The sequence below is a fragment of the Rhinolophus ferrumequinum genome, chromosome 21 (assembly GCF_004115265.2).
Source record: "Rhinolophus ferrumequinum isolate MPI-CBG mRhiFer1 chromosome 21, mRhiFer1_v1.p, whole genome shotgun sequence".
NCBI classification, from domain to species: domain Eukaryota; kingdom Metazoa; phylum Chordata; class Mammalia; order Chiroptera; family Rhinolophidae; genus Rhinolophus; species Rhinolophus ferrumequinum.
Window position 1 is genome coordinate 13,814,517 of NC_046304.1, and position 26,957 is coordinate 13,841,473.

General features: G+C 50.2%; 1 protein-coding gene across 2 annotated transcripts in view; it reads right to left on the bottom strand.

The window, feature by feature from the left end:
* Positions 1-26,957, bottom strand: part of PITPNM3 (PITPNM family member 3) — an 86,946-nt gene that overhangs the window by 55,826 nt on the left and 4,163 nt on the right. For both annotated transcript variants that reach the window (XM_033091007.1, XM_033091008.1), the window contains exons 2-3: positions 14,549-14,644; positions 5,315-5,422 (exon numbers count right to left, since the gene is read on the bottom strand). In XM_033091007.1, coding sequence (XP_032946898.1) covers positions 5,315-5,422; positions 14,549-14,644 — 204 coding nt within the window. The remainder of the gene's footprint in view (positions 1-5,314; positions 5,423-14,548; positions 14,645-26,957) is intronic.

Here is a 26,957-nt window from a genome sequence, read left to right on the forward strand (position 1 = left end):
AGGGAAGTCATGGAATTTAAGAAGCAGAAACAAGTACAAAGAGTGAATTATGGAATGTAAGTCATACCTCAATATACTTAACTGAAGAAGCATGATGAGGAGGAGGTAAGGGGAAGGAGAGAAGGGGAAGGAGATTACAGCATTACAGTCAGGATGAAACGAGAAAGCCTGCTATAAGTCAGCATCTATCTGGAGATCCTGTGCAATGCAGTTTAATAAGAAAAATGAAGCAATTGGTGTAAATATTGACAAAGATATAACCATTAAGATTTGTAAATGATTTGACACGCTACCTAGAAAATCCAAGAGTCAACTGACAAACTATTAGGACTAGTAAAATTCAGTCATGTGGCATGATTCAAGAATCAAACATTTCAAATATATAGCAGACAAATAATTAATGTCCAGAATATCTGTAAAGAACTCCTAAAATCCAATAAGAAAAAAATAAATCGTCCAATAGAAGATAAGCAAAAAGCATGCTTAAGGAATTCAGAAAAATGAAAATAGTGTTGGTCAACACATTTATGAGAAGATGATCAATCTCACTAGCAATCAAGTAAGGACAAAACGAAACAACTAGAGAATGTCTTCACCCATCAATCAGGTAAAATTTTAAAGTTTGATAATATCAAGTCTGGTAACATTGCAGGGAAATGGCTAACCTAATCTACAGATGGCATGAATCTAAATTTGCACTCTTTTTGGAAAACTGTTGAGCAGTATGCATTTCAATTGTCAATGCTTATACTTTTCAATCCATGTAGCTTCTTTTTAATGATGAAAAATTCCAATGTCTATTATTACAGAATCAATAAATTATTGTCAATCTATTGTAGAGGACACTATAATACAGGTAAAAAGAATGAGTTGAATCTATATATACTCATGTAAAAAGCTCTCCAACAGCCACTATTCAATGAAAAACAAATTAAGTGGCAGTAATAACACCTAATATGATCTATCTTTACAGAGATAGCCTCCACATCGATAAACTCTGCAGTAAGTTCTGCAAATGGAAGTAGAGAAGGGAGACTTTGTCTGTCTGTCTGTTTGTTTGTTTGTTTGTTTGTTCGTTTGTTTGTTTGTTTGTTTGGTTAAAATGAGAATGTATCCAAGAAATAAGGCGGTTATTTGTACCCCAATGTTTATAGCAGCATTATTCACAACAGCTAAAGGTGGGAATATGTACACCAGTAGAAGAAAGAAAGGATAAACAAAGTGAGGTATGTACATACAATGGAACATTGTTCATCCTTAAAAAGGAAGGAACTTCTGACACATGCTGCAACATGGATGAACCTGGAGGACTTTATGCTCAGTGAAACAAACCAAACATAAAAAGACAAATACTGTATGAGTCCACTTATATGAGGTTCCTAAAGTAGTCAAATTCATGGCGACACAAAGTCGAATGGCAGGTGCCAGGGGTGAGGGGAGGGAAGGGATGGGCGAGTTCATGTTTAGTGAGTATAGAGTTTCGTTTGGGATGATGGAAAAGTTCTGGAGATGGGTGGTGATAATGATTGCCCAAGAATCTGAATGTGCTTAATACCATAAACTGTACACTTGAAAATGTTAAAATGGTAATTTTTATATTATGTATATTTTACTAAATTAAAAAAATCTAAATAAAAATAACAAGATAAGCAATTATAAAAATAATAATGTTCATAAGGTGAACTGAGCTCATGTCGGAGGATCCCTTTCCATTAAAATGCCTATATATTGGACAATAGATTACCAAAAATGTACACATGTAACCAAACTCTAAATAAAGAATGGATCATACACAAACACAAGAAACAACGAGGGAACTACCATCTAGAGACGAAAGCAGAAGCTGACCTGGAGGAGACCCATGGAAGATTCAGATGGATAGAAGCTCCAGGACTAGAGGCTGAAAATCTTATTGTCAACTCCACAGACTTGGCCTCAGCCTGTAAGGTGAGGAGAGGAAGTGGGGTGCCCTGTACTATAGGGGTCCTTGGAGGGTTCCTCCATCCATAAAGGCATTTTAGAAAACAAAACACTCCTTTGGAGAAGCAGCAAAGAAACCATTCACACAGTGAGAAAGAAAAAAATCACACATGAGTAATTAAAACCCTAAGCCTCTGCCACATATTGGTGTGGGGTCTAAATTTATACCACTCATGTAGAATGGAAACACTAACCTATAAATTGAGCATATAAAATGCCCAAGATTAGTGAAACACTCAGGCCCAGCAGATACACAAGACCAGTCTCTATAAAGACATTTTCACAACCAAGGGTACACAAGATTGCCACAGAAAAGGTGGAAGTGACCGAGATGAGTTTACAATTAAAAAATGAAGAAACAGAACTCGTGAGGTACATTTAGCTTGCACTCACACGTGCACACAAACACCCCAGAATTAGTACCCTCAAGAACGGGAGCAAACAGACCGTTCTGAAAGTGCCAGTGCAATACATGCTTTAAACAGCTAAGAAGACAAAACATGGACTAAAACATAATTACGGTTTAGGAGGAAAAAGATCAGCTCCATTTGGAACTTGAAGTATAGTCTTCAGAACATACTTTGGGAGGCTCCTGAAAAATCTAAGTCTGGAGCCCAGGAGATAGACTTGGGGGTCATCACCTCAGATAGCTGTGACGGACCAGGGCATAAGCCCTGAGAACCGGGGGAGGAGGGGTCTGTAGCATGAGCCCTGCATTTAAGGGCAGGAAACTTGAAGGAGGCAGGAATAGAGCTCCATCGACACCACCAGTTTTGATTGCAGCCTTTTCCAGGAAGTGTTTTCAGACCTTCCTCTCCCCAGATAGACCCAGACCCTCTCTCCTAAGGCCCCTTACTCAGCCTATCTTATTGCACCATCTCTTCTCACCGCTGCCAGCTCCTAAAAAAAAGTGACAACACCAGCTCCTGTTTATTTCCCCCCCATCTAGCACAAGGTTGAGCTCCTATCGTGGCTCCATAAATGACTGTTGAAATGAGTGAAATTAATGTGTGTTCTGTCGTGCTGTGGGAATTCACATTATGAAGTCACTGGGGAATGGGACTCAGAAGGAGCTGGAAACACGGCTGGTTTTCTCTTCCTCGCCTTCTCTTCTCTCTCTCCCTCCTGCTCCCCATTCTGTACTGGGCGGTAACAGCATCAATTCTCGGACCCAGGCAAGCACTGTCTGTAATTCCACCTGTCGTGAGCACCAGGGAGCGTTTAAGTTGTATTTGTACACTCGTATACTTTACTCTTCTCTTCCTCTTGCATGCATTCTAATAGCCTGTTTGCAAGCATTAGCTCTTTAATCCTCACAACTTTTGTATTAGCCCCACTCTCTAGATGAAGAAACTGAGGCTCAGAGAGGGGACGTGACTTTCCCTGGCCACAAAGCCACAGACTGGCAGGGCCGACGTCCAAACCCAGACCTCTTAGATTCCAAAGCTGCGCTTTCAGCCTCTCCCATCAATCGCCCTCTGCTCCCTTCTCCTCCGCCCTCCCAGGCACACTGACTCTTGCTCGCCCCTCCTTAGCTCACACTCTGTCTAAGTCACACATTCTCTGGCAGACGAGTGAGGGTGCCAGTGGGAAATGGATGACCAGGTGGGTGGTGAGTATAAGTCTGTGTTTGTCTATTCACGGCCACCAAGCATTGTCCTAAGGAAGCACCTGGAACCCATGACTCCTTCTGGGCCCCCTCCATGTTCCTGCGGTGAAGGAAAGAGCAGACAAGGATGCATCTGCAAATGTGTGTCTGTGAAGACTGGGAAATGGTCCTTGGACTGGCCCTGGCGACCAGACTCAGATCCTGCCATTCCTATGAATGTGACAGAGGCCCATGGGGAATGGGGGGCTTTCCTTTAAGACTCTGGGTGTCTTGGACCGAACTTCGCAGGGGCCTAGGACTGTCCCTGGCCGCAGTCCAATCTGGCAGATAACGCCCTGGTCTGGGAATCAAGAGACCAGGGATCTGAGTATGCTGCCACTACCACCTTGGAGGGCCCTGGGCAAGACATGGCTTCTCTGAGCCTTGGGTTTCTTCACTTGTAAAATGGAACAGTCATTCCAGGCCTGTCCATTTCTCAGGATGGGCACATTGGCACGGAGAGGGCTCCTTTCCAAGGAGGAAAGGAGCAGAGTGACAGGCAAGACAGCCAGTATCAAGATGTGTCATTCTCTTGGGCTGGGCCAGAACCATCTCACTGAACACCTGACAGCACGGCCTTAGCCCGTCACGGAGCTCTGGCCCAGACCATGCCTGAGGCATGAAGGGCCAGGAGAGGAAGAAAGGCGAGGAGGAAGAGGGGAAGTTGGAACACTGATACGTAGGGAGGGGCGGGGGAATAGAAAACACTGGCCTCAGGATAACAGGTCCAGAGGTTAGCACCCTGGATCCCGGGGAGCATTCGAGCCCCAGCTCTGTTCCTCATTCCAGTGACACGTTAGTCAGGTGCACCTCCTCTGAGCCTCGGTTTCTCATGTCATCTCAGATGTTACAACCTCAGCGACATCCTCCATTTGCCTTTCAGAGCCTGGCTCCATAGCTTCACTGTCAAGAACCCTTCCTCGAGCTCTCCTTCTCCTGCCACCTAAAAGTCCTGCCTTTCCCCTCTGGGCCCAACAATCCTCAGTGTAAGCCGGACTCCCTTATGTCTAGACTTATACTGTGTCACATGTCATAATACGGAGGCCGCAGTTGAGTCACCTTTGGTCCCTCCTAGCAAGCATTTTGTACACAGGTGCTTAGCAAACATTCTGTGAGTGATGCAATGTGGTCAAACAGAGAGATGGATGTGATGTCTGAAAGGATATGCCTGCTTTGTCTGCTGATTAAGCTCTTGGTCAAAACTCCTCTCCACAAAAAGCCTCCTGGATTCATTCTCAGCCACATGCTCCTTCTTCCACAACCCAGCCAAAAAAGTTACCATCTCCACTGCTGCCCCTCTGCCCTGTCCCATCTCAAAGGCTCCTCCACTCGTCACCCTTCCTTAACCAGCAGATTCCAACACCACAGGCCTGCCAGTCCAAGGAGCTTGGACCCTGCCACCTGCCCTTGTTTACCGGTGCTCCTGGGTGGTCATCCTATGGACAAGGGATGCTTTGTTGAAGTACCCTGGAGCTTTTCTGCCACAGAAAACCCCACAGAAGTCCTCATGAGGGTTCCTGCAGGTGACAGAATTCAGGGGTCACAGGCTCAGGGAGGGGAGGTGCCCAGACAGATAGATGACTCTTCATGGAAGACCCAAGTCCTAGCCCCAAATTGCTAGCACTTCAACCCATCCTGCAACACACATATGTACACAACCTGATCAAGAGAGAAGCAGAATCTTACCTTGATGCTCCTCCAGCTTTCCCATGGTCTCCATCTGCTCCACCAGGTCATTTGAATTCCACTGGCTCATCCCAATGAGGATGGCACTCTTCCCTTCAGCTATCTCCTCTGTGGGAAGGAGCAGAGATGGGCATGAGCTGGCATGGTTGGGTATAGTAGTCCTAACAGGAGCTTATATCTGAGGGAGTACTTATTTCATCATTTGAGCTGAGGTGTCTGTAGTAATGACAGGTATGAGACATTTTGGAATTTTTCACTGCAAGAGAGTGTTGTTGTTGTACCCTACTGGGCCTCCACATGTTAAACCAAAAGAAAGTTAACAAGGGGACAGTAGTGAGACAACCCATAGAAGGCTCCATTCCTAGCCCTAAAGGCAACATTTCTTGAAAGGAAGTGCATTTGGGGGGAAACACAAACAAACAACCAATTCGCCACTATTAGCAGTTTTTCTTTGGGTAAGTTACTTGCCTTCTCTGAGTTTCAGTTTTACCATCAATAAAATGGGACTGGAAATGTCTAACTCACAGAGTTGTTATGAGGACTAAGTGATATAGGGGGTGTGACGGTCTTGCTGCATAGGGGATGTTCATAGATGAGAGACACTATGGTTATTTCTTCACATGAGAAGTGAGTTGCCATCAGTATTTAAGTGGACCGGGATTTGAGTGGGACACGAGCCACTGTGGAGTAACTGGAAGAGCAGAAGACTTCTGCTGGCTCTAAGCAAGCCTTGAGCTCTGCGGAACCCACATTGCAACCTTAGGAACCTCTTAATGCCTCCATTTCCCACCCCCAATCCTCCCCTCAACCCTGTCTCTCTCCTTGCTCTTTCCCAGTCTGAGCTTAGATTACCCTGGGAGGAATTGGTGCAGCCATATTCCCTAACCACACAGGACACAAGCCCCTGGGTCCCACACCTCTGCTGTTTTCTCTCCTCCAAGAAAGGGCCATGTCCTCAAGAGCAAACCCACAAGAATGCTCCCCACCCCTTGTTGAAGACATGGGCCTTCTTGGTGAAGAGCCTTGTGTCTTCCCGCATAGAATAGACATTAAATGGTGGTGAGGCGAATCCTCAAGCGCATGATAACCAAGAATAAAAAGAGGAGACCATTTCACTCTGAAGAATTTTACGGAGCAGGTGGAACCAATATGATGGAGCTGAAGCTTGGGGAGCTGTCCAACGTTCTGAACCACTCCAGAGCTTAGTGATCTAAACCCCACTTCTGGCTGGGACCTGGGTTATTTATTATTAATTATTATTATTATTTTTATTGTTCCTGACTTACCTGATTTATTTAACAACACATCAAATGCTTACTATGCACTGAGATTTTTATAAATATTAATTCGCAATTCTCATAACAATACTAAAAAGGTACAACTGGTATTATTTCCATTTAGGAGAGAAGGAAAGTGAGGCATGGAGTAGTTCAGTAACTTGCCCAATGTCCCTGTCTAGAACCAGGATTTAAACCCAGACCTACTATTTCAAGAGTCCTTAAATCTTGTCCTCCTGATGGCCTGCCCTGGGCATCCTGTATTGGCTGCCCCCCACTCTAGCCAGGCACCACTCACTCCCAGACAGGCACCAGTGTACACCTCTAAGCAGCCCTGTGATCTGGGCAGAGCCCTGACTGGGTTCCAGTCCAGACTCTGCCACATGTGAGCCTGTGCCTTTTGCACATGTCCCTTAACTCTTCTTGTTTTATGTCTTAAATGGGAATAACAACTCTGGTTCTACAACTCTTTCTAGCAAGCTGTCATGAGGACAATGATATAGTAAATTTGCAAAAGCTACATATGCCAAAATGCTGTAAACCAATATGAGGTAGTATTACTCTGGGAAAAGCAGGATCACAAAAAGGGCAAGAGCTCAGCTCTGGTGTTAGATTGCCTTTTTCAATCCTGGGTGCACCATCTGCTACTTATCTGCCCTTAGACAATAACTTATGCTTTCTGAGCCTCAGTTTCCTCATCTATAAAATGATATCATTGTCGTGCCTACATCATAGGATTGGTGTAAAGACTAAATGATATAACAAAGGTTAAGTGTTTACAAGCATGACTAGCACACAGTAAGAGCACAGCACCTGAAGATGATGGTTCACCATCACCACCCCCACCAGGGCATGTGGTGTTGTTATTCCCCCAGACTCACTCTCGGTTCCAGTTAGGCTGTGGTCTGGCCCTACCACACTCTGTCCCAGCTCCAGAGTGGGGCCGTCAGAGTCAGCCTGCAGCCCACTTGCATGCCTAGGAATCTGGCTCAGTTAACCAAGCATATAGTTGTCCACTTGTTCATTCTAACATTCATTCTACATCGAATGGATTCCTGTCCGTGTGCAATGTGAGACATGACCTCCATCCTGTAGGAACCAGTCTTGTGAAAAAACACAACAGTAAATAAGCGACACAGGAAGATGAGTGAGCCAGGGCTCCTGGTCCAGTGCCTGGGATGCAGCAGGTGCTCAGCAGTTGCTAACATATCCTCGCTCCCATCTTTTCTACGATGTGTAAGCCCTATCCCAGGGGTGTATGTGAGTCTGTCAGAACCCCGAGGGCCCCCCAGGCTTGAGGTCTGAGCATGCCTATTTCTGCACCACCCTCAGTCTCTTTCTTCTCTTTCTAGTTTTGTGCATAACCCTCCGCCATCTTTGCCTCTTATAGTCTTTTGTCTTTCTAGTCAATGTACCTTCCTCTCAGACTCCTACCATGTTCTCTGTGCTTGGTGTCTGACCCCATCCCACTCAGATCTGATCGCACCCCATCTCTTTCCATTGATCTCTGTCCCTCTTGGTCCCTGTATTTCTCTGTCTCTCTCAGGCTCTTGGCACTCTCAGCCATGCCCATCCCTCTCTCTGGGGGGGCCTTCATCGTGCTCCCATACTCTCTGCTCCCCCTCTCTCTTTATCCCAGCATCTGTCTCTCTTTCTCTCTCTCTGGGTTTCTCTTTCTTTTTCTGCGTCCTGCCCCTCAGGACCTCTCTACCCATGCAGGTCTTTCTTGTTCTCGCTGGTCTTCTCTCTGTCCTTCTGGGTCACTGTGTCTCTGTCAGCTCTGGTTCTCTCCCAGTGTGTGTGTGTGTGTGTCCCTCTCTCCCATCCTCCCTGAGTCTCTTGCTCTCTCTCTCCCTCTGTGCTTCCTCACCTTTTCCCTGGCTTTTTTGTGCTCTCTCTCTCTCTCTCTCTCTCTCTCTCTCCCCCCTGTCCCCGTCTCTCCAGCTGCTTACCGTCCCCCACCTCTCAGATAGGCTTTCTCTGGGCCTCTCCCCTGCCCCCTGCTCTCAACACTCAGCCTTCAGATCTTCACTCTGGCAACAATGGGCTTGTCCCCTGAGAGGCATTGAGAAAACACACACACACACACACACACACACGCACGCACACGCACACGCACACACAGCCAAGATTGCTCCTTTCAGAGTCACTGAGGCAAGCTGGGAGCCACAAGTCTCTGCCCTACTTCCCCTCACTGTGGTACATGCCTCCCACCAGGGCCCACAGAGGCCACAAAGGACTTCTTTGGGTAAATGTCCTGGTTATTGATTTTGCTTTTTGACTTCTAATGACGGTACCCTGCATGCTAATTCTTATCCCCAGTGACCTGTGGTGCAGACACAGTTTTTGCATCTATGTCACCCCCACTGGGCCCCAGACTAGGTACCAGGCTGAACCCCACCCAGAGGCACCACAACCCTGGCCTGGACCCCAGTCTGATTCTCACCCTGACCAAAACCTGGATACACCCCTGTAAGCACAACCTCCAGGGCCATCAGGAAAGCCTTTCTTCCTACTGCAGGGCCTCTGTTTCTGCTGGATCCATGGGACTTCAGAGTAGAGAACCTTCTTGTCCAGTGCCAGGAAGGCTTTACCTCCAGCTCATGGAGCTGAGGGCCTGCTCACCTTCTGCTGCTGGCTGACCGAATACCATCCATCATCCCTTGTATCAGGCCTACGATGCCAGTCTTTCTGTGGACCTGGATATGCATCGCTCTGGGGCCTCTGGGATACAAGATTGCTACTCCTCCCCTAGGGCTGTTTAACACTCACCGAGCCACCCACCTACTGTCTCCCCACTACTCTACTCATCAGGGAATGGGCCTGGGCACTACTGCCGAGAGGGCCTGACAAGGCCAGTTAGGAGCCTCCTGGAATGTTTAGAGCTGAAAGGAGCCCTGGAGGGGAAGTCCAGCACCCGCACTTTACAGATGCAGAGCTGCAGAGCTGGCCCAGGTCACACAGCACCTCAGGGGCAGGGCCAGGCCAGGAATTCAGGTTCTCCTGCCTGCTACCCAGTACGTTCCCCACTGACACCATCTTGTAGCTGTTGAGTTTATGGTTAAGTTGGAGGCTTTGTTTGTACCTAATGCTTGGTGGCTTTTAAGATCGCTCTCATTGGACTATGTATTACATCTAAGTGGAGGGTTACAGTGAAGGAAGCACCTGATATTTTCTAAACGAAGACATATTTTGCTATAGAAACCAGCCATCAGCGACCCAGGCTTGACATATCCAACCACACCCCCAAGGAACTCATCCAATGTCACAGTGGTCACACTAGCCCCAACCAGCACCCTTCTAGGGATCATGACTCCAAAAGACATAATCATTTTCTCCCTAGAACTTAGCGTTTCACGGTCAGGAACCATAGGACATCTGGGTTGTCCCTCCTTGGCCTACTGAGCTCTTCTTACCCAGTTTCTGGCCACAGCACGTGCCACCCAGCAATCTTCATCACTCACAATGAGAGCTCAGCCTCTCAGGGCCCAGGCATGTTTCCATTGCCGGGGTTCATCCTGCACCAAAGATCCTGAATTCGGAGTCACTGGCCTCCTGTTGGCAGGGGCAGGGGTACCCAGGGCCATCCCGAAGCCTGGGCAGGAAAACACATCCTGCGGCTACTGAGTCTGCAGTGGGTACACAGCACTAAGCAGGCGCCCCCCGGCTCACTCTTGCACACCAGCCCTCCTGTTCATTCCTCCAGTAAGGGCTTTGCGCAGCCTCTTCCCACTGTCCAGAACTCTATTCCCCAGGTCCTCACATGGCTCATTGTTTTTCAGCTCACAGGTCAAAGCCACATCCTCCGGGGGCCTCCTACGGTCACCTAGTCACTCTATTGCGTTCCCTTATGTTATATGGGGGGGAGTTCCTCTATTTTTTAAAACAGCATTATTGGGGTCTAATTGACATTCAATAAAGCACACATATTTAAAATACACAATTTGAGAGAGCACCTCTCTATTATTTATTTACTAGATGGGATACTGCCCAGTTCATGAATCGATCAATAAAGCCAATTAGACTTTCAAATTAAAATTAAAATGTACAACTTGATACACTTTGACATATGTACACACTCATGAAACCATCACCCCAATCAAGACAATGAATATGCATCCATCACCCTCAGTTTTCTCCTGTCCCTTTTTATCTCTCCTTCCCCCCTGACCTGCTCCTGTCACTATAGACTCATTTGCATTTTCTAGAGGTTTCTATAAATGGAAGCATACGGTATCTTCCCTTTCTCCATCTTACTCCTTTCACTCAGCCTGCTGATTTTGCGATTCACCCACATGGTACCGGTATCACTAGTTCATTCCTTCGTGTGGCCAAGTAGTATTTCATTGCATGGGTGTACAATTTGTTTATGCACTCACTCATTGAGGTAGATTTGAGTTGTTTTCGGCTTGGGGCTCTAATAAATAAAGCTGCTATGAACATGTATGGACATGTGTTTCTTTGCTCTTGGGTAAATACCTAGGAATGGAAGGGCTAGTTCACGTGGTGGCGAACGACGATTACCTTTTTAAGATGCTGCCGTCTATTTTCCAAAATGGTTGTACCCTTGTACATTCTCCCCAGCAGAGTTGAAAAGTTTCAATTCCTCCCTCTCCTGATCGGTGGTTTTAATTAGCCATCCTAATAGGTATGCGGTACCTCACTGCGGTTTTAGTTTGCATCTACTTTGCATTTAGTGACTGATGATGATGTTGAGCATATTGTAACTTTTGCCCTTCATGTATCTTCTTTGATGAGGCGTCTGTTCCTTTATGCTATTTTATTTATGGTAATGATCAATGTAATGTACATGCTTGTTTGTTGCCTTACCACCCACCACCACCCATCACCACTAAACTGCTACCTGAGGGCTGGGCCCAGCTCTATTTGCCCCTATAAGCCCGACACCTAGCATAGTGCCCGGTGCTTGATGGGCAGATGCTCAATAAATACTTGAAAGAGGGAACGAACGAGTCTGTACTCTCGCCCCTGCTCTGCCTGACTCTTTGTGTGACCCTGAGCAAGTTTCCCAGTTCTCTGGCCTCAGTTTCCCATCTTGTAAAATGGGTGGGGCCCTCCAGCTCTGACGTGGTCTGGATTTGAGGCACATTCCCTGTTGGCCACCTGGGTTTTCCCTCATTCTGCCCTCCAACCTTGGTAGACCGGGCTGTGGCTCCCAGATGTCCTGTCACTATATTGACAGGAGAGAGAGTGACACCTCTTCTGAGGCTGGGGTGTCTGTACCCCATTGCCCACCCTGCAGCATTCAGTCAAGAGCACCAGCCACCCCTGAGGCCCCAGGCCTGCCACCTTGGCCCAAGAAGTCGGCATCCTGCCCAGAGGCTGTTATGGACCCAGACGGTTCCATACTCTTGCCTGCCTGCCCCCCAGTCCCTCCTATGCCTTACATACATGACCAGAGCCCCCAGAGCCTAAGAGTCTCCCCTCTGCTACAAGACCATGAGCCATGAGGGTTTCTGGTCCCATCAGGTAAACCCAGTGCTGGGCCAATGGGCGAAAGCTTAAGGAAGAAAGGGGATAGGAAGGTCCCGATTTCAGTAATAAATCCAAGAGAAAGGCCTGGCCTGGACACTAAACTCCTGGGTTCCAGCCTTTCATCTCTACCTTGCTGTGTGCTCTTAGGGGATCCCTTCCACGCTCTGGCCTCTGTTTCCCCATCAATGCATTGAGGAGGAGGACATAAGGTTCCAAGGGCCTGTATGGTGCTGAGACCCACTGCTGTAGCTCCACCATGGCTGGACTTGGAACCCAAGAGGCAGCAGGACGCAGACCCTGCTAGGGTGGGGACAGAGACCATACCCCAGGTCAGACACAGGGCTTAGCCTGGCTGGAGAACAGAGGCCAGGGCGGTAGCCCTTCAGCCATGCCCAGGTGGAGCCTAGACAAGCTCCTGGGAGCAGAGAAGGAGGATGGCTTCACCTCTTACTGCCGTGAGCCAAGGAAACATGCAAAGGCCTTGTCCGGAGAGGCGGCCTGGAACTGACAGGAGCTCAGCAGTCGGCAGCTTAGAACTAAAGAGGGTTCTAGCCGCCTGTGTGGGGCAGCTCCTGTGGCTGAGGGCTACAGATAGTTGGGAAGGGGTGAGAGGGGAGGAGGGCGCAGAGACCTGAGGTCTGGTAGGGAGAGCTGAGAGGTGGAAGACTGGGAACAGACAGGAGAGTCTGGGACCCTGGGACAGTGGAGAGAAGGAAAGACAAGGTGAGGAGAGGGGGAGGAGATGGAGGGAAGGAAGAGATGGTGGGGCCATCAATAAGAGAGGAGTGAGAGATGAGGCCAATTGGGGAAGCGCAGACGGAGCGATGAGATCATGGGAGGGGATGACAGAGCTGAGGGAGGCAGCAGCCAGCAGGGAGGAGAGCCGACGTGCCCACAGCTGCTCGCAGGGAGAACAGGTGAGCAGAGCCCCAAGGGATGGGATGGAGCTGACCCACACCACCCCCAGATGCCTCCCACCGCAAGGCACCATCGTCACCTGGGGACGCAGAGCCCTGACGAACTGCAAAAATATTTTAAATAAAAGTGCTCTAGGCATCAAAATATTGAAGCCGTTGTTGTCATACTGTGGGTTAGTTGCTATGGAGAAACTCAGCCCTGGCAGACACTCCAATCAGACCCCATGGGAGACAGGAAATGAGCCCCAAATGGGTTGGTTTAGGGTTGGCATCAAGGAGGGGTTCTCTGCTCAGAACCAAGAATGGGGGAGACCAGAGCCGGGACAGTATCCCACTACCCAGCCATGCTTCCTGAAAATCACCTGAACTAGGTATTCTCCATTTCTGGAGGCACAGAGCTAATGGGGAAACTGAGGCCGAGAGACGGTGAAAGACTTGCCCAAGATCAGAGAATAAGTCAATGGCATGGCTGAGCCCATGTCTCAAGTGTCCTGCTCTGGGTCCAGATGTCTTCCCAGCAGTCTCTTTCTCTTTCAAGACCCCATTTTGCCAGGACTTTCAAAGCTGGCCCTGTTTCAGGAGTAAGTCAACCCCCCAAATATGGTGACTCTGCCTCCCGCAGGTCCCCACACCTGCCCTGCACATTCTCACCTCTGAGCCTTTGCACAGGCTGATTGCTTTGCCTGAAATACACACCCCACGTGGTGCTCTTTTCTCCAATTCTTACAGTGCTTCTTGTTCTTCCCTCCCTGCTTTAAAAGTGCCCCTCGCTATGTCCTGCGTGCTGGTCATGCACCCAGAACTGCGGCTCAGAGCTGACGCCTGCCCACCATTGTCTCTCACCTGAACGGTTGCAATACTCTTCCTAACTGGTTCCTACTTCCACTCTGGCTCCCCTCCTTCCTGTGGGCTGATCTAAGCCACGTACTGAATCACAAGCAGCCTCGTTGCTCCTCTTCCCGTTACTCACTACCTCCCTGCCACCTGGGTCTTCTTCAGTGCCTGGAATGCCCCCATCCTCCCTGCTTCGGCACCATCATACCTGCTGTCTCCTCTGTCTGCAAGGCTCTTTCTCTCCCTCCTCACCTTGCCAACTCCCACCCTCAGTTCTGCACAGAGGATGTGAAGGACCTCAGCACCCTAACTTAGGTACCCTGTCATCACTCTTTTCATGAACACGTGGTACTTTTTACTCAGTGGCACTGTTCCCCATTCGTGATTGTATACCCCTCTGGGTAGCTGTTTCGTGTTTGTCTCTCCCACGAGGCTATAAGCTTGATGAGGGCGGTGACCATGTCTACAGTTTACGGTAATACTGAGAGTGCCTAGTACAGTTCCTGAAACAGATCAGGGACTCAGCAAACACTCAAAGAGGGAATGGATGAGTGCTGAGCCCCAGCCCTGGGAGAACTCACAGATTGCGTGAGTATGAAGCCTGGAACCACTGTGTCTGAGTGAGGAGAGGTGCTAACCCCCAACAGAGTCCTTCTTGGTACTTCCAGAAAGGTCACCCAGCCAATGATGAGAGGATGGGGTTGACTCACCTCGAGCATCAAAGAATTCATCATCCGAGCTCTCCACTGAGTCACTGAGGACATTTCGAAGGTGCCAGGGGGCACCGCCGCCCGGGGTAGGGCCACCTGCCAAAGGGAACACATCCATTAACCAAGCCTGAGACGGTATCCTGAAATGAAGGAAGTAAACCAGGACCATCCCTGGACCCGGGTCAGGCAGCGTCCTTCCTGCCCCTGTCGTCTCCCGTGCAGTGCTCCCTACCTCACAGAGCTCTCCAAGTACCCTGCTTCCATTTCGGACCCAAGTACCTCTCTGAGATGGCTCAGCGGGGCAGCAACGAGTGTTCCCATTTTGTATGCGCTAAAACCGAATCTGGAGGCAGTCAGTAGACACGGCCAAGGTGACACGGTGTAGCCATCAGCACAAGGTAAGTTTTGCTGTGCTAACAAATGATCTCAGTTGCTTAAAACAACAATGGTCCATTTCTCACTCACACACAGGTTAGAAGGGGGCTGTAGTCATGGCAGCCACTCAAAGGCGTCACCACCTTATGATGCCACCATCTCAGAATGACACCTCAGAGTCTGCCGAAAGGGGGAAGAAGAACGCAGAAAATCGCGCCCAGTCCTAAAGGTTTCTTCCCACACTGGACATATTTCTGCACCCATTTCATTGGCTGAAAGAAGTCACATGGCCATGCCCAACTGCAGTAGGGTAGAGGAGGGGAGAAGCAGACATCCCGACGAGCACTAGGAATGTCAACTACACACGGGATGGCAGGCTGGCCTAGGACTGCAGCCGCCAGTAGAAAACGTGTCCCAAACTAAGAGAAGGGGGGCCTGAGCTTGAGCTCTACTCCATGTCTGCCACTTACAATCTGTATGGCTCTTCCCTTTCCATACTACAGCCTCGGTTTCCCCATCTATAAAGTATCAAAACCAATCAATCCTGAGCTCGAAAGGTCAGAAATCAGTGCCTGCATCTCAGGAGGCTCAATAATGGCAACTTCTATTATTATTAAGATCTATGGAGGCCAGGACGTGGGGCTAAGGGATTCTGCCGAGCAGGCAGGAGCAGGCACAGAGAGAATATGGCCCCTTCCCTAAACTCTGCCCCAACCCACCTCCTGCTCCAGGACCAGGGGGAGGAAGTCAGGGACAGAGCGGGGGACAGGAGATTCTCTCCCCACTCCCCATTCTCCGAGCTCCTCTACCAGGCACTGCGGGACACATGGAACCAGCTGGTGCCCAGCCCATCCATGAACCTCTTCGCGTGCTCCCTGGACACATGAAGTACTGGGGATTGCAGATGGACTCAAATTTAATTGTAAGAATTAAAGCCATAAAAGTGTTAGAAGAAACTGGACCTGGTAATTTTCCTGAGAAAATAATCGGAGTACACAAAGATGGAAGTGTACAGCTGATCATCTCAGTGTTCTGGTAATATTATATAAAAAATTTAAAAAATTTAAAAAAAAATAAAAAACCTGGAAGAAATCCCAGTGTCCATCCGTAGGGGACTGGATGTACGTTCAAATACAGTCATAAAGGGAATTCTTCGCAACTATTGGAAAAAATGAAGTAGCTCCTTGTGTACTGACATGGCAAGATGCCCATGGAGTATGGTTAGAAGGAAAAAATGCAGGTAGGTCCCAGAACGGTATGTTCCTTTGGACCTCGTTTTTGAAAAACATACTTATACCTGCATACCGAGCATACGTGCAGCATGTTTAAGAGCTCAGGCTCTGAGGTCGGAGTGGCCTGGATTCAAGCTCAGGCCTTGCCTCTGAGAAGCTGTGTGATGTCAGATGAGGCCCTTCACCTCTCTGTGCCTTAGTTTCCTCAGCCATAAAGTGAGGAAAGCCCATATCTGCCTCGTGAGTCTGTTGTAAAGATTAAATAAAATGCATCAAAGTGCTTAGCACAGGGCCTAACATATAGTAGCAAGTGTTCACAACAATAATTACTGTATAAATATACTTGCAGACGCATTAAAATGTCTGGAAGGACATGCACCAAAATGTCAATAGAGATCATCGCTACTGAGAAGAGACAGGGGAAACTCAGTTCTTAAACTGCACATGAAATTTTATATGACTATTAATTTTATCAATTCATCTTATTTTGTCAGTTCTAAGATGCATATTTTTTACACCTTTAAAATTGGGGTGCATCGTACATGACGGCATGTCATCATTGGCATTGTTTATTCTTTCCTGGGGCATGGAAAATAAGGGTGCATCTGATAACTGATTGCATCTTAGATTCAATGGAAAACAGTAAAACCACTATGCACACAGCGAACACCTTCCCTGAGGCTTCAGCCCTGGCCACCAGGCACACATGTCCTGCCTCTAGAGAGACTTGGCTTCCTATATCAGCAATGCCCTTGACTCAGTCTCCCCATCTTTACAATGAGAAATCCAACAGAGACTGTCCCTTGGAACTTTGCAACTCAGACTGATGTTTGAGGAGCCCATCTGGCACACCGTAGGTGTCAATGAACAGGTGAGAGGTGGGCTTTCCCCCAGCCATGGCTAGCGTGCACATTATGATAGAGTCTTTGGAGGACCTAGGTATAAAACCTATCACACATTCTATATCAATATACAAATATCCCTTGCTGTCCAAATCTATTCCATTCCTAAGAAGCAAGAATCTGGATAATCAGGACAGTTATATTATCCTCATCCATTTGATTCCTGAGTTTTGGATAATGAGCAGCATGAGTTTAAATGGTGATGGGTCCATCTGGAGATTTATCTGAGTCTATTTCATGCCTGAGTTTGAATAGCAAGAGTTAAAGAGAGAAGTTCCTAGATGGGGAGCCTTCCTACCTGGACAGTAGACACTCCACCCAAGAACTAAGACAAGAATATTTCTGCAAACCTCCCCCTCACAAGTAGCATGTGCTAGAGCCTAAGGAAAAGAGGAAAGCTCTAGAATGTGTCCCTCCCTCACCATCCCCACCTTATCCATCCCTTCAGGCCACCGTCATCGTAGGTCACAGCAACACTGATGACGTGTCATGGGCTGGCCATTGTGGGAGTCCCAGTGGGGAGAACGAGGCAGAGGGAAGGCTGCAAGAAGGCCAGTTCAGCTCTATTTGTGGAAGGTGTTCTCCAGTTAGAGGAAGGCAGAGCGGGAAGGGCTTTGGGGGGTCAAAGGGAGCTGTCCATCCCACAGGCACTGTGTTAGGTGCCGGGGACTCCAAGGTGAATAAGAGGGATAGGGTGGGGCCCTCACAGAGCTCACATTCTGCAGTGGGCAGGGAGAGACTGACCTGCAGCAAGTAAACAAGGATAATTTCAGCCGTGGAAAATGCTATAAAGAAAATAAAACCTCTACCTTCCTACCTTCACCTCCACCATATCCTCCTTCCGCGAGGGTCTCTTACGATGTAATTCTAGCCTAAAGAATAGACAGGCGTGAACATGTGGATCTGTATATCCACCAAGGGAGCGGATGAGGGCAATCAGCATCAGTCATCAAAAGAATGTCGTCACTAATACCGTGTCTCTCCTTTCAGATGACTCTTCACCTGATGATTGGTGACTCTCCTTTGTGGTCAAAATCTACATGTGAATTTCTTTTCAGAGGCATATTTGATTTTATTTACTTTTCTCCTCTTTGTTCTCAAAATGTATACCTGCCCTGGTTCTTAAATGGATACTCCAAGTTTGTTTAAATGTGCTACCAGTCCCTCCCTCCTCTCTGGCAGGGGTTGCCCAAAACAACTTCTGGAAAGGTGGGTGCTTGGGGAAAATCTTGGCTATCTGCACTTGCATAAAAAAGACCCAGCACAAACGTATAATGCTGGGAAGGAGATGCTTCCTGGCTTCTGGATGCTTCCTTCAGCATTTCCTCCTGCTTGCAGCTTTTTTAGCAAACAGTAAAGGTCATATGTCAAAAAAGGAAAACAGCAATGGACAGAATATCTTGGGAAGGGTGTGAGGGGAAGACCTTGCTGCAAAGGTATCAGGGGAGTGGAAGCTTGGATGCTAAGTACAAGTGTATAAGTGTGTGTGCACGCACCTGCACACATACATACGGAACGGACAGGCAGGGTGCATCGATGAGAGCCTTCCAGAATGAAGAAACTGCAGGGGAAAATTGCACATGTGAGCTTGGCACGTCCGAGGGACAGAAAGAAACCCTTGTGGCTGGGAGAGGTGATAGAGGGGGAGACAGGTAAAAGAGGAGGAGCCAGAGAAGGCGGGTTTGGCCTGTTGTGGAGGGGAGCTCAGAACAGGTGGGTTTTAAGGTTCCAACCCCCATCTAGAGTCTACCACTCACATAGGAAGAAGGGAACACAGATGCCCAAGAGGGTCAGGAAGTCTCCTGAGGGGTGGGGCGGGGGGCACAAGTCAGGTGTGCTAAAGGCCACACACGGTCTTGAGAGTCAGAGAAGGTGGGCACCATGGTCCAGAACAGCAAGGGCAAAGGCCCAGAAGCCCAGGCTCTTAGAGGCAGGTCCCTGCACTAACCTTTCTGCATTGTCTGTGTCCACTATGTGGTCCCAGGAGGAAGAGGACCAAGAAGTAACACACTGCTAGCTGCTTCACAGGTATGAATCACCCTAACCAAGCCCTGTGCAGTGGGTACCCTGACTCCCCATCTTACAGCTAAGGAAATAAAGATTCAGAAATGGAAGTGCTCGAGGTCATAAAGCTAACAAGTGATGGAGGCAGGATGTGAACCCAGATCCAGCTGCCTCCAAGGTCTGTGCTCAGGACCACCATGCTGGGTACTTTCTATCAGCAAGGGGCTCCCAGATCGCCTCCTCTCTCTTGGTCAATAATAACCCTCCCACCTGTTGCTGGTCAGTTGGGCAGGGGCCGGAGGCCTGTCTCTTGTTACTTTCAGGAGGGGGCAGCCATGGGAGCAGCTGTCCCAACTCTAGAACCATCTGCCCAGCAGATCTGCAAATTAGTGTCTGGGTATCCTTGCATCTGTGTGAAAATCTAAATGTGTGTTCACATTCCTTGAAGAGCACAAGCCTCCCCAACCAGCCACTCCCCCTTCCTAAGCCCATTCGTAAGACACATCCATGAACACATGTTCTCATGTACTCTCTCCCTCTTCCCCGACACACACACACACACACACACACACACACACACACATATCAGCTCCCTGCTATGGGTGAAAATTTAGCAGAAAGGTTAGAGCATGGGCTTTGAAGTGACACAAACCTGGGTTCAATGCTACCACTTACTAGTCTATGACCTGAAGCAAATTAACCTCTCTGAGCCTCACTTTTCTCATCTGTAAAATGGGTATCATAATTCTTGCCTCACTATAAGGCAATTTAACTAAGATCACCCACTAAAGTGTCCACCACTGCCTGGCACTCAGAAGAGGGTGCCCCTCATCAGCTACAGGATCAAGGTGTAGGCAGGGCTCTGGCAGCCCCCTGTGCCCTGCGGGGCTTCATCCAGGGCACCTCCCCAAGGCTGCAGGGTTCCTTCTGTATCCTCCAATACCCAGCCTACACACTCCAGCAGACTGTCCTTCTGTCACACCTTCACTACCACACTGATTTAAAACTATAAATCAGAACAAAAGAGAAAGGGGGCTCTCTCAACCCTTCCCCAGCAATCTGGAAACAAAGGATCCCTCACACCCCAGGATGCCCTGATCTCCCAGCAGAGTTCCTTGCTGGGTGCTACGGGGGGAAGGGCTGCCGGGAGCCTTCCCCTCTCTCTCCTGGCCCTTCTCCCCAGCACCTGCACGTCCAGTGTGGTCTCCGGGACCCTGTCACAGGCTTAGGCCTCCCCATCACGAGTGCAGCCAGAGGTGCTGGCTCAGGTCATCCGCAGCACATGCCCACCGTCCCCACCTCAACCCTGGCTCCCAGGGACACAGGAACACGCACACAGATGGACAGGAGTGTGTCGTTGGTGCTCTGCCCTAAATCGGGACCGCAGGCAGCCCTCGCCTGAGGGCCAGAGCCCTGCCAGAAGGGAGAGACCACCTTGCTCTCAGGAGTCCAGTCTGAAGCGAGAGCTATTTCACAGTAAGGCAAGCCCTGGCATAGTGAGTGAGGGATGCAGGTATTGGCCAACTCTTCCTGGGCCAGACCTTGGGCCAGATGGTGCCCAAGAGGAAGGAGTTGGGGACAGAGCTGAACTGGATCAGCCCCTGCCCTGGGGTGCCAGCCTCGAGGCCCAGTCCTGTACCACCCCTGCACAGAGCACAGGACAAAGAAGGAGCGGGCAGCAGGGCGCCGGGGCTAAATGCGTATACCCCCCGTCCTATAGGGATAGACGGCACCTTCCTGAGGCAGAAACCCTGCAGGCTGGAGGGACCAGGAAGCCTTCCTGGGAGGGGCAAGCTGAGCCTTAAAGGAAGGGCCAGGCTCGGGCACGGAGAAAGGGAGGGAGGAGGGACATGAGTCAAAGCAATCAGGCCATTTCTAGGAGAAGCCGGATCTAGAAGTTTCTCAAGAGTAAGAGGTCTGGTTAGTCAGAGCAAGGGAGAAGACATCGGTGCCTGCTATGACAGCCACAGCCCTGCAAGAGGTCAAGTCACACCCGCCAATTCTCAGACCTCCGGGGAGCCACAGGCACCTCTGAGAGGCCAAGGTGGGGTGGGTGCCCTGAGCTGGCCCTGCCGCCTGTGACTGTGGCCCAGCCCTGCCTGAGACTGTACCTGGGACCGTGGCCTGGCACGTCTGCTGGATTCAGCAATCTGTGCCTCAGAAGGGGAGAGGGGAGAGGTAGAAAAGTGCTTGGCAGCAGCTCATTCAGATGGGCCCCGTTTCTCCTCTCTCTCTCTCTCTCTCTCTCTCTCTCTTTCACACACACACACACACACACACACACACATTTCTATCACACTTCACTGCTCCTCTCTGGCCTAGAACCCCAGAGCTCCACATGTGGGGTGCAGAGTATAAGATGAGTGGAGTCTGGGTGAAGCTCCCAGGCCGGTGGCCGTCCTCCTCTCTGCCCCCCTCCTGGAGCCTGGCCTTCCCCCTCTTTCACATGAACCCCTGTCCCATTCCCACTTGCACTTGAGGTTGGTTCAAATCCCAACTCAGCTGCTTATTAATTGGTGATCTTACTAAATATCCCTGTACACCTCTTTGTGCCTTAGTTTCCTCCTCTGTAAAATGGGGGTAATATTAGGGTGCTATAAGGATTAAATGAATTAATATTTGAAAAAGGTTTAGCATCATGCCTGGCACTCAGTGCTATAAAAGGGTTTGTTAAGTACTATAAATAATCATGATTATCCACAGGCTTTTCTTTGATCCCTTTCTACGTGGAGTCTCCCAAGAGGGGGCCCCTCGCCCTCTCGGCCCCTGGAATGGGATCTCAGAGGGCAGACCAGGAACTGCCCTCCTCTCCCTAAGGCTGGAAGTGCCTGTTCCCAGTTTCTCAGGGAGCGCTCTTGGTGCACGGCTAATCCTTCTCTCCTCTCTCCCAGCAGAGCTCCCTGGAGCTATGTTTTGTCTGCCCCTCAAACCTTGAACTATGTTCCAAAACGCCCTTTGCCTGTGCCCAGCAGAGGACCTATCCGCAGACAGGGTCCAGGCCTGCCTCCCGCACTGGGCAGACACCTGGCAGGAATCCTCTCCAGGTTCTCCCAGCCCAGGGCTGGGCACAAAGAAAGCTCTTGCTATGTGCAGCATGGCCCAGCACGGGGTAGGTCTCAGAAGGGTCCCCTCAGGGAAGTGTCCCATAGGACATGTCCTCAGGCCCCCTGTCTGGGTCAGGATGAGTCTGGGGACCGGACCAATCCAGGGCCGACCAGCCTATGCTCAGACATCAAGGGGCTGTGGGGCCACCCAGGGAGGGATGAGAGGCCAGGAGACGCTGCTTCCAGAAAAAGGCATCACTGAAGGAAACCAGTGCTGGTTGGGGTTTGGTTGCTATAGAAACATGTCCTAACTATCTCTCAAACTGCTGTATACGCCACTGATGAGCTTGTGTGCTGGGCTGTTTCAGGGGACATGCCGGGAGCCCCAGAAGGGCCTGTCTGCTGGAGTTCCCAGCACCTGAAGCCCAGATCCTGAAGGACCCAGAAGGAATCCAGCTTCCGGGGCAACCAGGCAGCTCCATCATCAGTCCAGGGATGGATTCAAGGATCGAGGCTGAGACTCCAGGATGCAGAATCATCCTGAGACTAGCCACAGCCCCAACCTTGACCTCAACCACAGTCTGAACCTTGAGCTGGCCACAGACCAAGTCATAACCCTGATCACAGAATAAGCCGAAACCCGGCCGCAGACCAGGCCACCACCACGATCTCAAACGAAGCTATGAAGTTGACCACAGACCAAGGCACAAAATAAACCTTGACCCAGGCACAGACCCAGTCGCAAATTTAGCCACCCATCAAGCAACGACTCCAGCCTAACTTCAGCCCGACCCTGGCCATCAGCAGCCCCAGGCACAATCCAGGGGCTGCATCAAACAACGTCAAGGATATTTTTACAGCTAACGCGAACTTCTGGACAGCATTTTCCACCAGGGCCAGGGATTGGCATGGCATTCACTTCCTATTGTCTTCACCAGAGCCCAGTGAGGTCATCAAAGAAGGGCCACGATCCCTGTTTGCATATGAGAAAAGGGAAATTCAGGGGAGGAACCTGACCTGCCCACTGTCACATGCCCCTTACCAGGGGTGGGCGATGGTGGGATGAGAATCCCTGTCTCCCATCAGGACACAGTTGGACAGCTCAGTTGCTTTGGAAAAGATGTGCTTTTTGAAGACCTGCTGGTATCTCATAAATATGCCATTTAAATACCCATTAATTACCTTATTTAGGAGCTAATTAGTGATTAATAGCTTTGGCTATCTATTGTACTTTCATTTGCTCTGCTAATTCGGCTCCCAACAGTTCTGAGTTATTTGGAACAATTCTCCCAAGCCCCAGATGTCCCCCCTCTGTCCCTCCAGACTCTGGCTCCATAAGGAACTTTCTCCTCCCTCTAAAGGGAACTCCCCTAGCATCTGTCACTGATGGCTTTGCCACCTGTAGGCTCCTCAGGAGGGCAGTGAGGGGAGCCCCAAAAGAGGGGACAGAAGGCCCCCTCAGCAGCCACAGGAAGGCACTCCTTCCAATCACCCCAGGACCCACTGTGGGGAGCAGGCAAAGGAGGCTAGCGACCCAGGCACCGAACCAAGGCATGGAGAGACCATGTTGGGGTCACAGATTCTGTTGAGGATGGTGGGGGCTCTTTCAGAGACCCCCCCCATTCCCGCCTGCCCCCAACCTCCATCATCAGCCAACCAGCTTTTTGGTAAGGGCACCAAAGACTACCATCAGCCTGATGCAAGCAGCAGCAAGAAAGCGGCCCCTCCCCCAGCAAGGACCTAGGTGACTTCACATGGTCCATTTGTACTACGTGCCACTCTGGATTGCTATTGAGCAAGGACGGGACCCCAGGTTGCCTCTATCCCCAAGCTCTCTATTTGGTGCCAAATCCCAGCACTTGGAATAACCAGCCAGGACCCTGGAGGCAAGGCTGCTTAATGCTTTCATGGCTGTTCCAGATTACACTGTACAAGAAGGAAACAAACAGGCAGCAAGGGATAAACACCCCCCCTCCACTGGGCAGTAATGGGAAAGCTGAAAATAGCCCTTTTTATACCACTAGGGATGATTCCAGGGTTGCTCAGCTGGGACCAGCCTCTCAGGAGGCAGGAGGCGGGAAGTGGGGGTGAAGAAAGGAGAAGGAAGCCACGGGGCAATGGGAGGCCGAAGGGAGTTCTGATCAGGAGGGCCGAGATCTGGAGCTTTCTGGAGCAGTCCAGAAAAGGTCAGCGGTGTATGAGTGACGAGTGTCCACAGATGGTCAAAACCTCCCAAAGACGGACTCCGAGGACAGCTGCCATCCCCAGCAGCGTGCCGTTCGTGTCCCGCACACCTAGGTCTCTCCCCGAGGTCAGGAGTGCAGGCATGATGTGCTCAGCAAACACTGAGGGCCAAGCAAACACAGCATCAGCAGCAGACGGCTCAGAAGAGGCTCTCAATCCTCCAGAACTCGGCGCCCCTCCCAGATAGAGCCGGACGTGTTTCTATTTTTGCTTTCAACCCTTGTTTGGCATACCCAGCTAACAGACGGCTACTTCCCCTCCCTCCAGAATGATGGGGCATCTGGGAAAGGGGACACCTCCTCGCTGGTCTCCCCTGTCCCTGGCCTGCAAATAAACAGACTGACCCTCACAAAGGAGGATGAGGCCCCGGACGCCCCCGGTGAAGCTTCCCCTGGCAGGGCGTCAGCTCCCGGCTCTCCTGCTCACCAGCCCTGGAGAGGAGCCTCACCGAGACACCTAAACAGAACAGCTTGACACCAAAGAACTCTGGTTTCCAGAGGCAAAGGCCCCTGCCCCCTGCCAAGCCTGGCCGTCCACACTGACCTCACTCCCCACGTCCACAAAGCCTTCCTCCGAATTCAGCCGAGACAGACCACAACCTAAACGCCTACAAGCCAACCCGCCTTGAACCAAGCCCTGACATGGCCACACCGGTTCTTAGCTGAGCCCCAGCCGGAGCCATGGCCCCAAGTGCAAGAGAACTCAGGAATGCAGCCCTGAGGAGAGCCTGGGGGAAGCAGGGTGGGGTCCCACCGCAGAGCCTCTAATGCCAGGAGACTCCCCCACCCATCCACCCTTTCCACACATGACCCCCGTGGGGGCTGGTGGCCACACAGCTGTGCAGGTCTCCACAGGCAGACGTGGGCCCTGGAGGTGGCATTTACCTCCGGAGTGACTCACTAAGGCTCCCATTCCTTTGTGAAAGGGGGTGCAATTTAGCATTTTCTTTCTCCGTAGAAAACAAGAATTTTAAAAGCAAGAGTATAGAGATTTGAGGGAGTGGGTGGGGAGCTCAGATCTCATTTGATTTCTAAACTCATTTGTTATGCATTCTCTAGTCCCCCTCCCACCCCCAGCCCTTCCCCTGGGGGCTCTGGCCACCCCCTTCCACAGTGGCTCCTGGCTGCAGCTCTGGTGATGGGCTGGAGCCCAGGGCCCCCAGGAGGCATGTGCTCTTCATGTGCCTGTCCTCAGCACCCCATTTGTTCCCCCAGCCCCACCACCCTTCTGGAAGGGTCCTTGTGAAGTAGGAGATGGGAGGAGGTGATGCCCCTGGAGGCGCAGTAAAGCCAGCAGGGAAGGAGGCCGACAAAGAAGGAGCAGTGTTAGATCTGGAACGCACTTAAAGCTCGTCCTGACCCCCCAACTCTTCCCTCCCCTTCCCCTTTTACAGATGAGGAAACTGAGGCCCAGAGGGGCCGTTCAAGGTCAGTTACAGAGCCAGGTCTCTTCTTGGTTAAAATTTAGCTCCTAGGAATGCTGACTCCAAGAGTAGAAGATACCTAAGTTCTAATTCCAGCTCTGTCTCTATTTGTATGTGTGATTCCTGATCCAGACACTTAACCTCTCCGGGCCTCAGTTTTCTCATCCATGAAATGGAATAACATCAGCCCTACCTCAGAAAGATGCTGTCAAGCCACTGGACAGGGAAGCATGCAGAGGACTGCTACCAAAAAAATGAGCCAGATTGTTCTGAGGCTAATCCCTGCCCTGTTCCCTCCTCTCTCAAGCCTGGAATCTCAGAGAATTCCTGGGAGGAAGCCAAGTCCTAGTGGGAAGTCCCCAATCCGCAAAGTCTCACTGGTCTCCGGGTGTTCCTTGAAGACACCAGCCCTCAGAGAAGGACCCTCTGCCTTTCTGGCCTCGGTCTCCCACCCTGCATAATGAACATATAGAACTGGAAGACCTCCAAGCCTCTTCTAGCCATGAAATATCACAATGCACTAAGAGGTATATGAGAAAACGTCACATCTTCTGGCCAATCCAACTCAGACACGGCCCCAGCAAGGGTTGGGGGGGTCTAGCCATGTCCTCACACTCTGTGTCTTACCACCAGACTCCCAAACACCAGCCAGGTCTCAGGGGCCTCGAGTTGGGACAGTATGCTTGAGGTGGGGCTTCTGAGCTATGTTGTCTTTGACTCATGTAACCACACCACAGACAGGGCTAAGAGGCAGCAAAGGGTCTCAAACTGGGGCCTTTTGGGGCCTGCTGGGGCCTGCCAGGTCTGCTATGACAGGTAACTCAGCAGGGGAACAAGAGACCTGCCCAACCTCCAGCACTTCCCTAACTGCAGAGATGTCCACGAAGGCTTCCTGAAGGCAGAGTTTTAGGAAGGCCTTGAGTTGGAACATTGGCAACTGTTTTGGCCCCATCCTTCCCCCGGGCACCTGAATATGCAATCTCCTTACAGAACATGCTGACCTTCCCAAGATATATCCCAAAGCAATCCTGGTACCCTGGGCTTGGGGTTTCTCCAGAGTCCTGCCTCAAATCCCCTGGCACGTACCCAGAGTCCTGAGAATGCCAGGGCTGGTCTCTTTCAAATGTTCCCTCCTCTGAAAGGTCTAGTCACTTGTTCCCACTCCTAGAAGCCATGGAGCAGGGG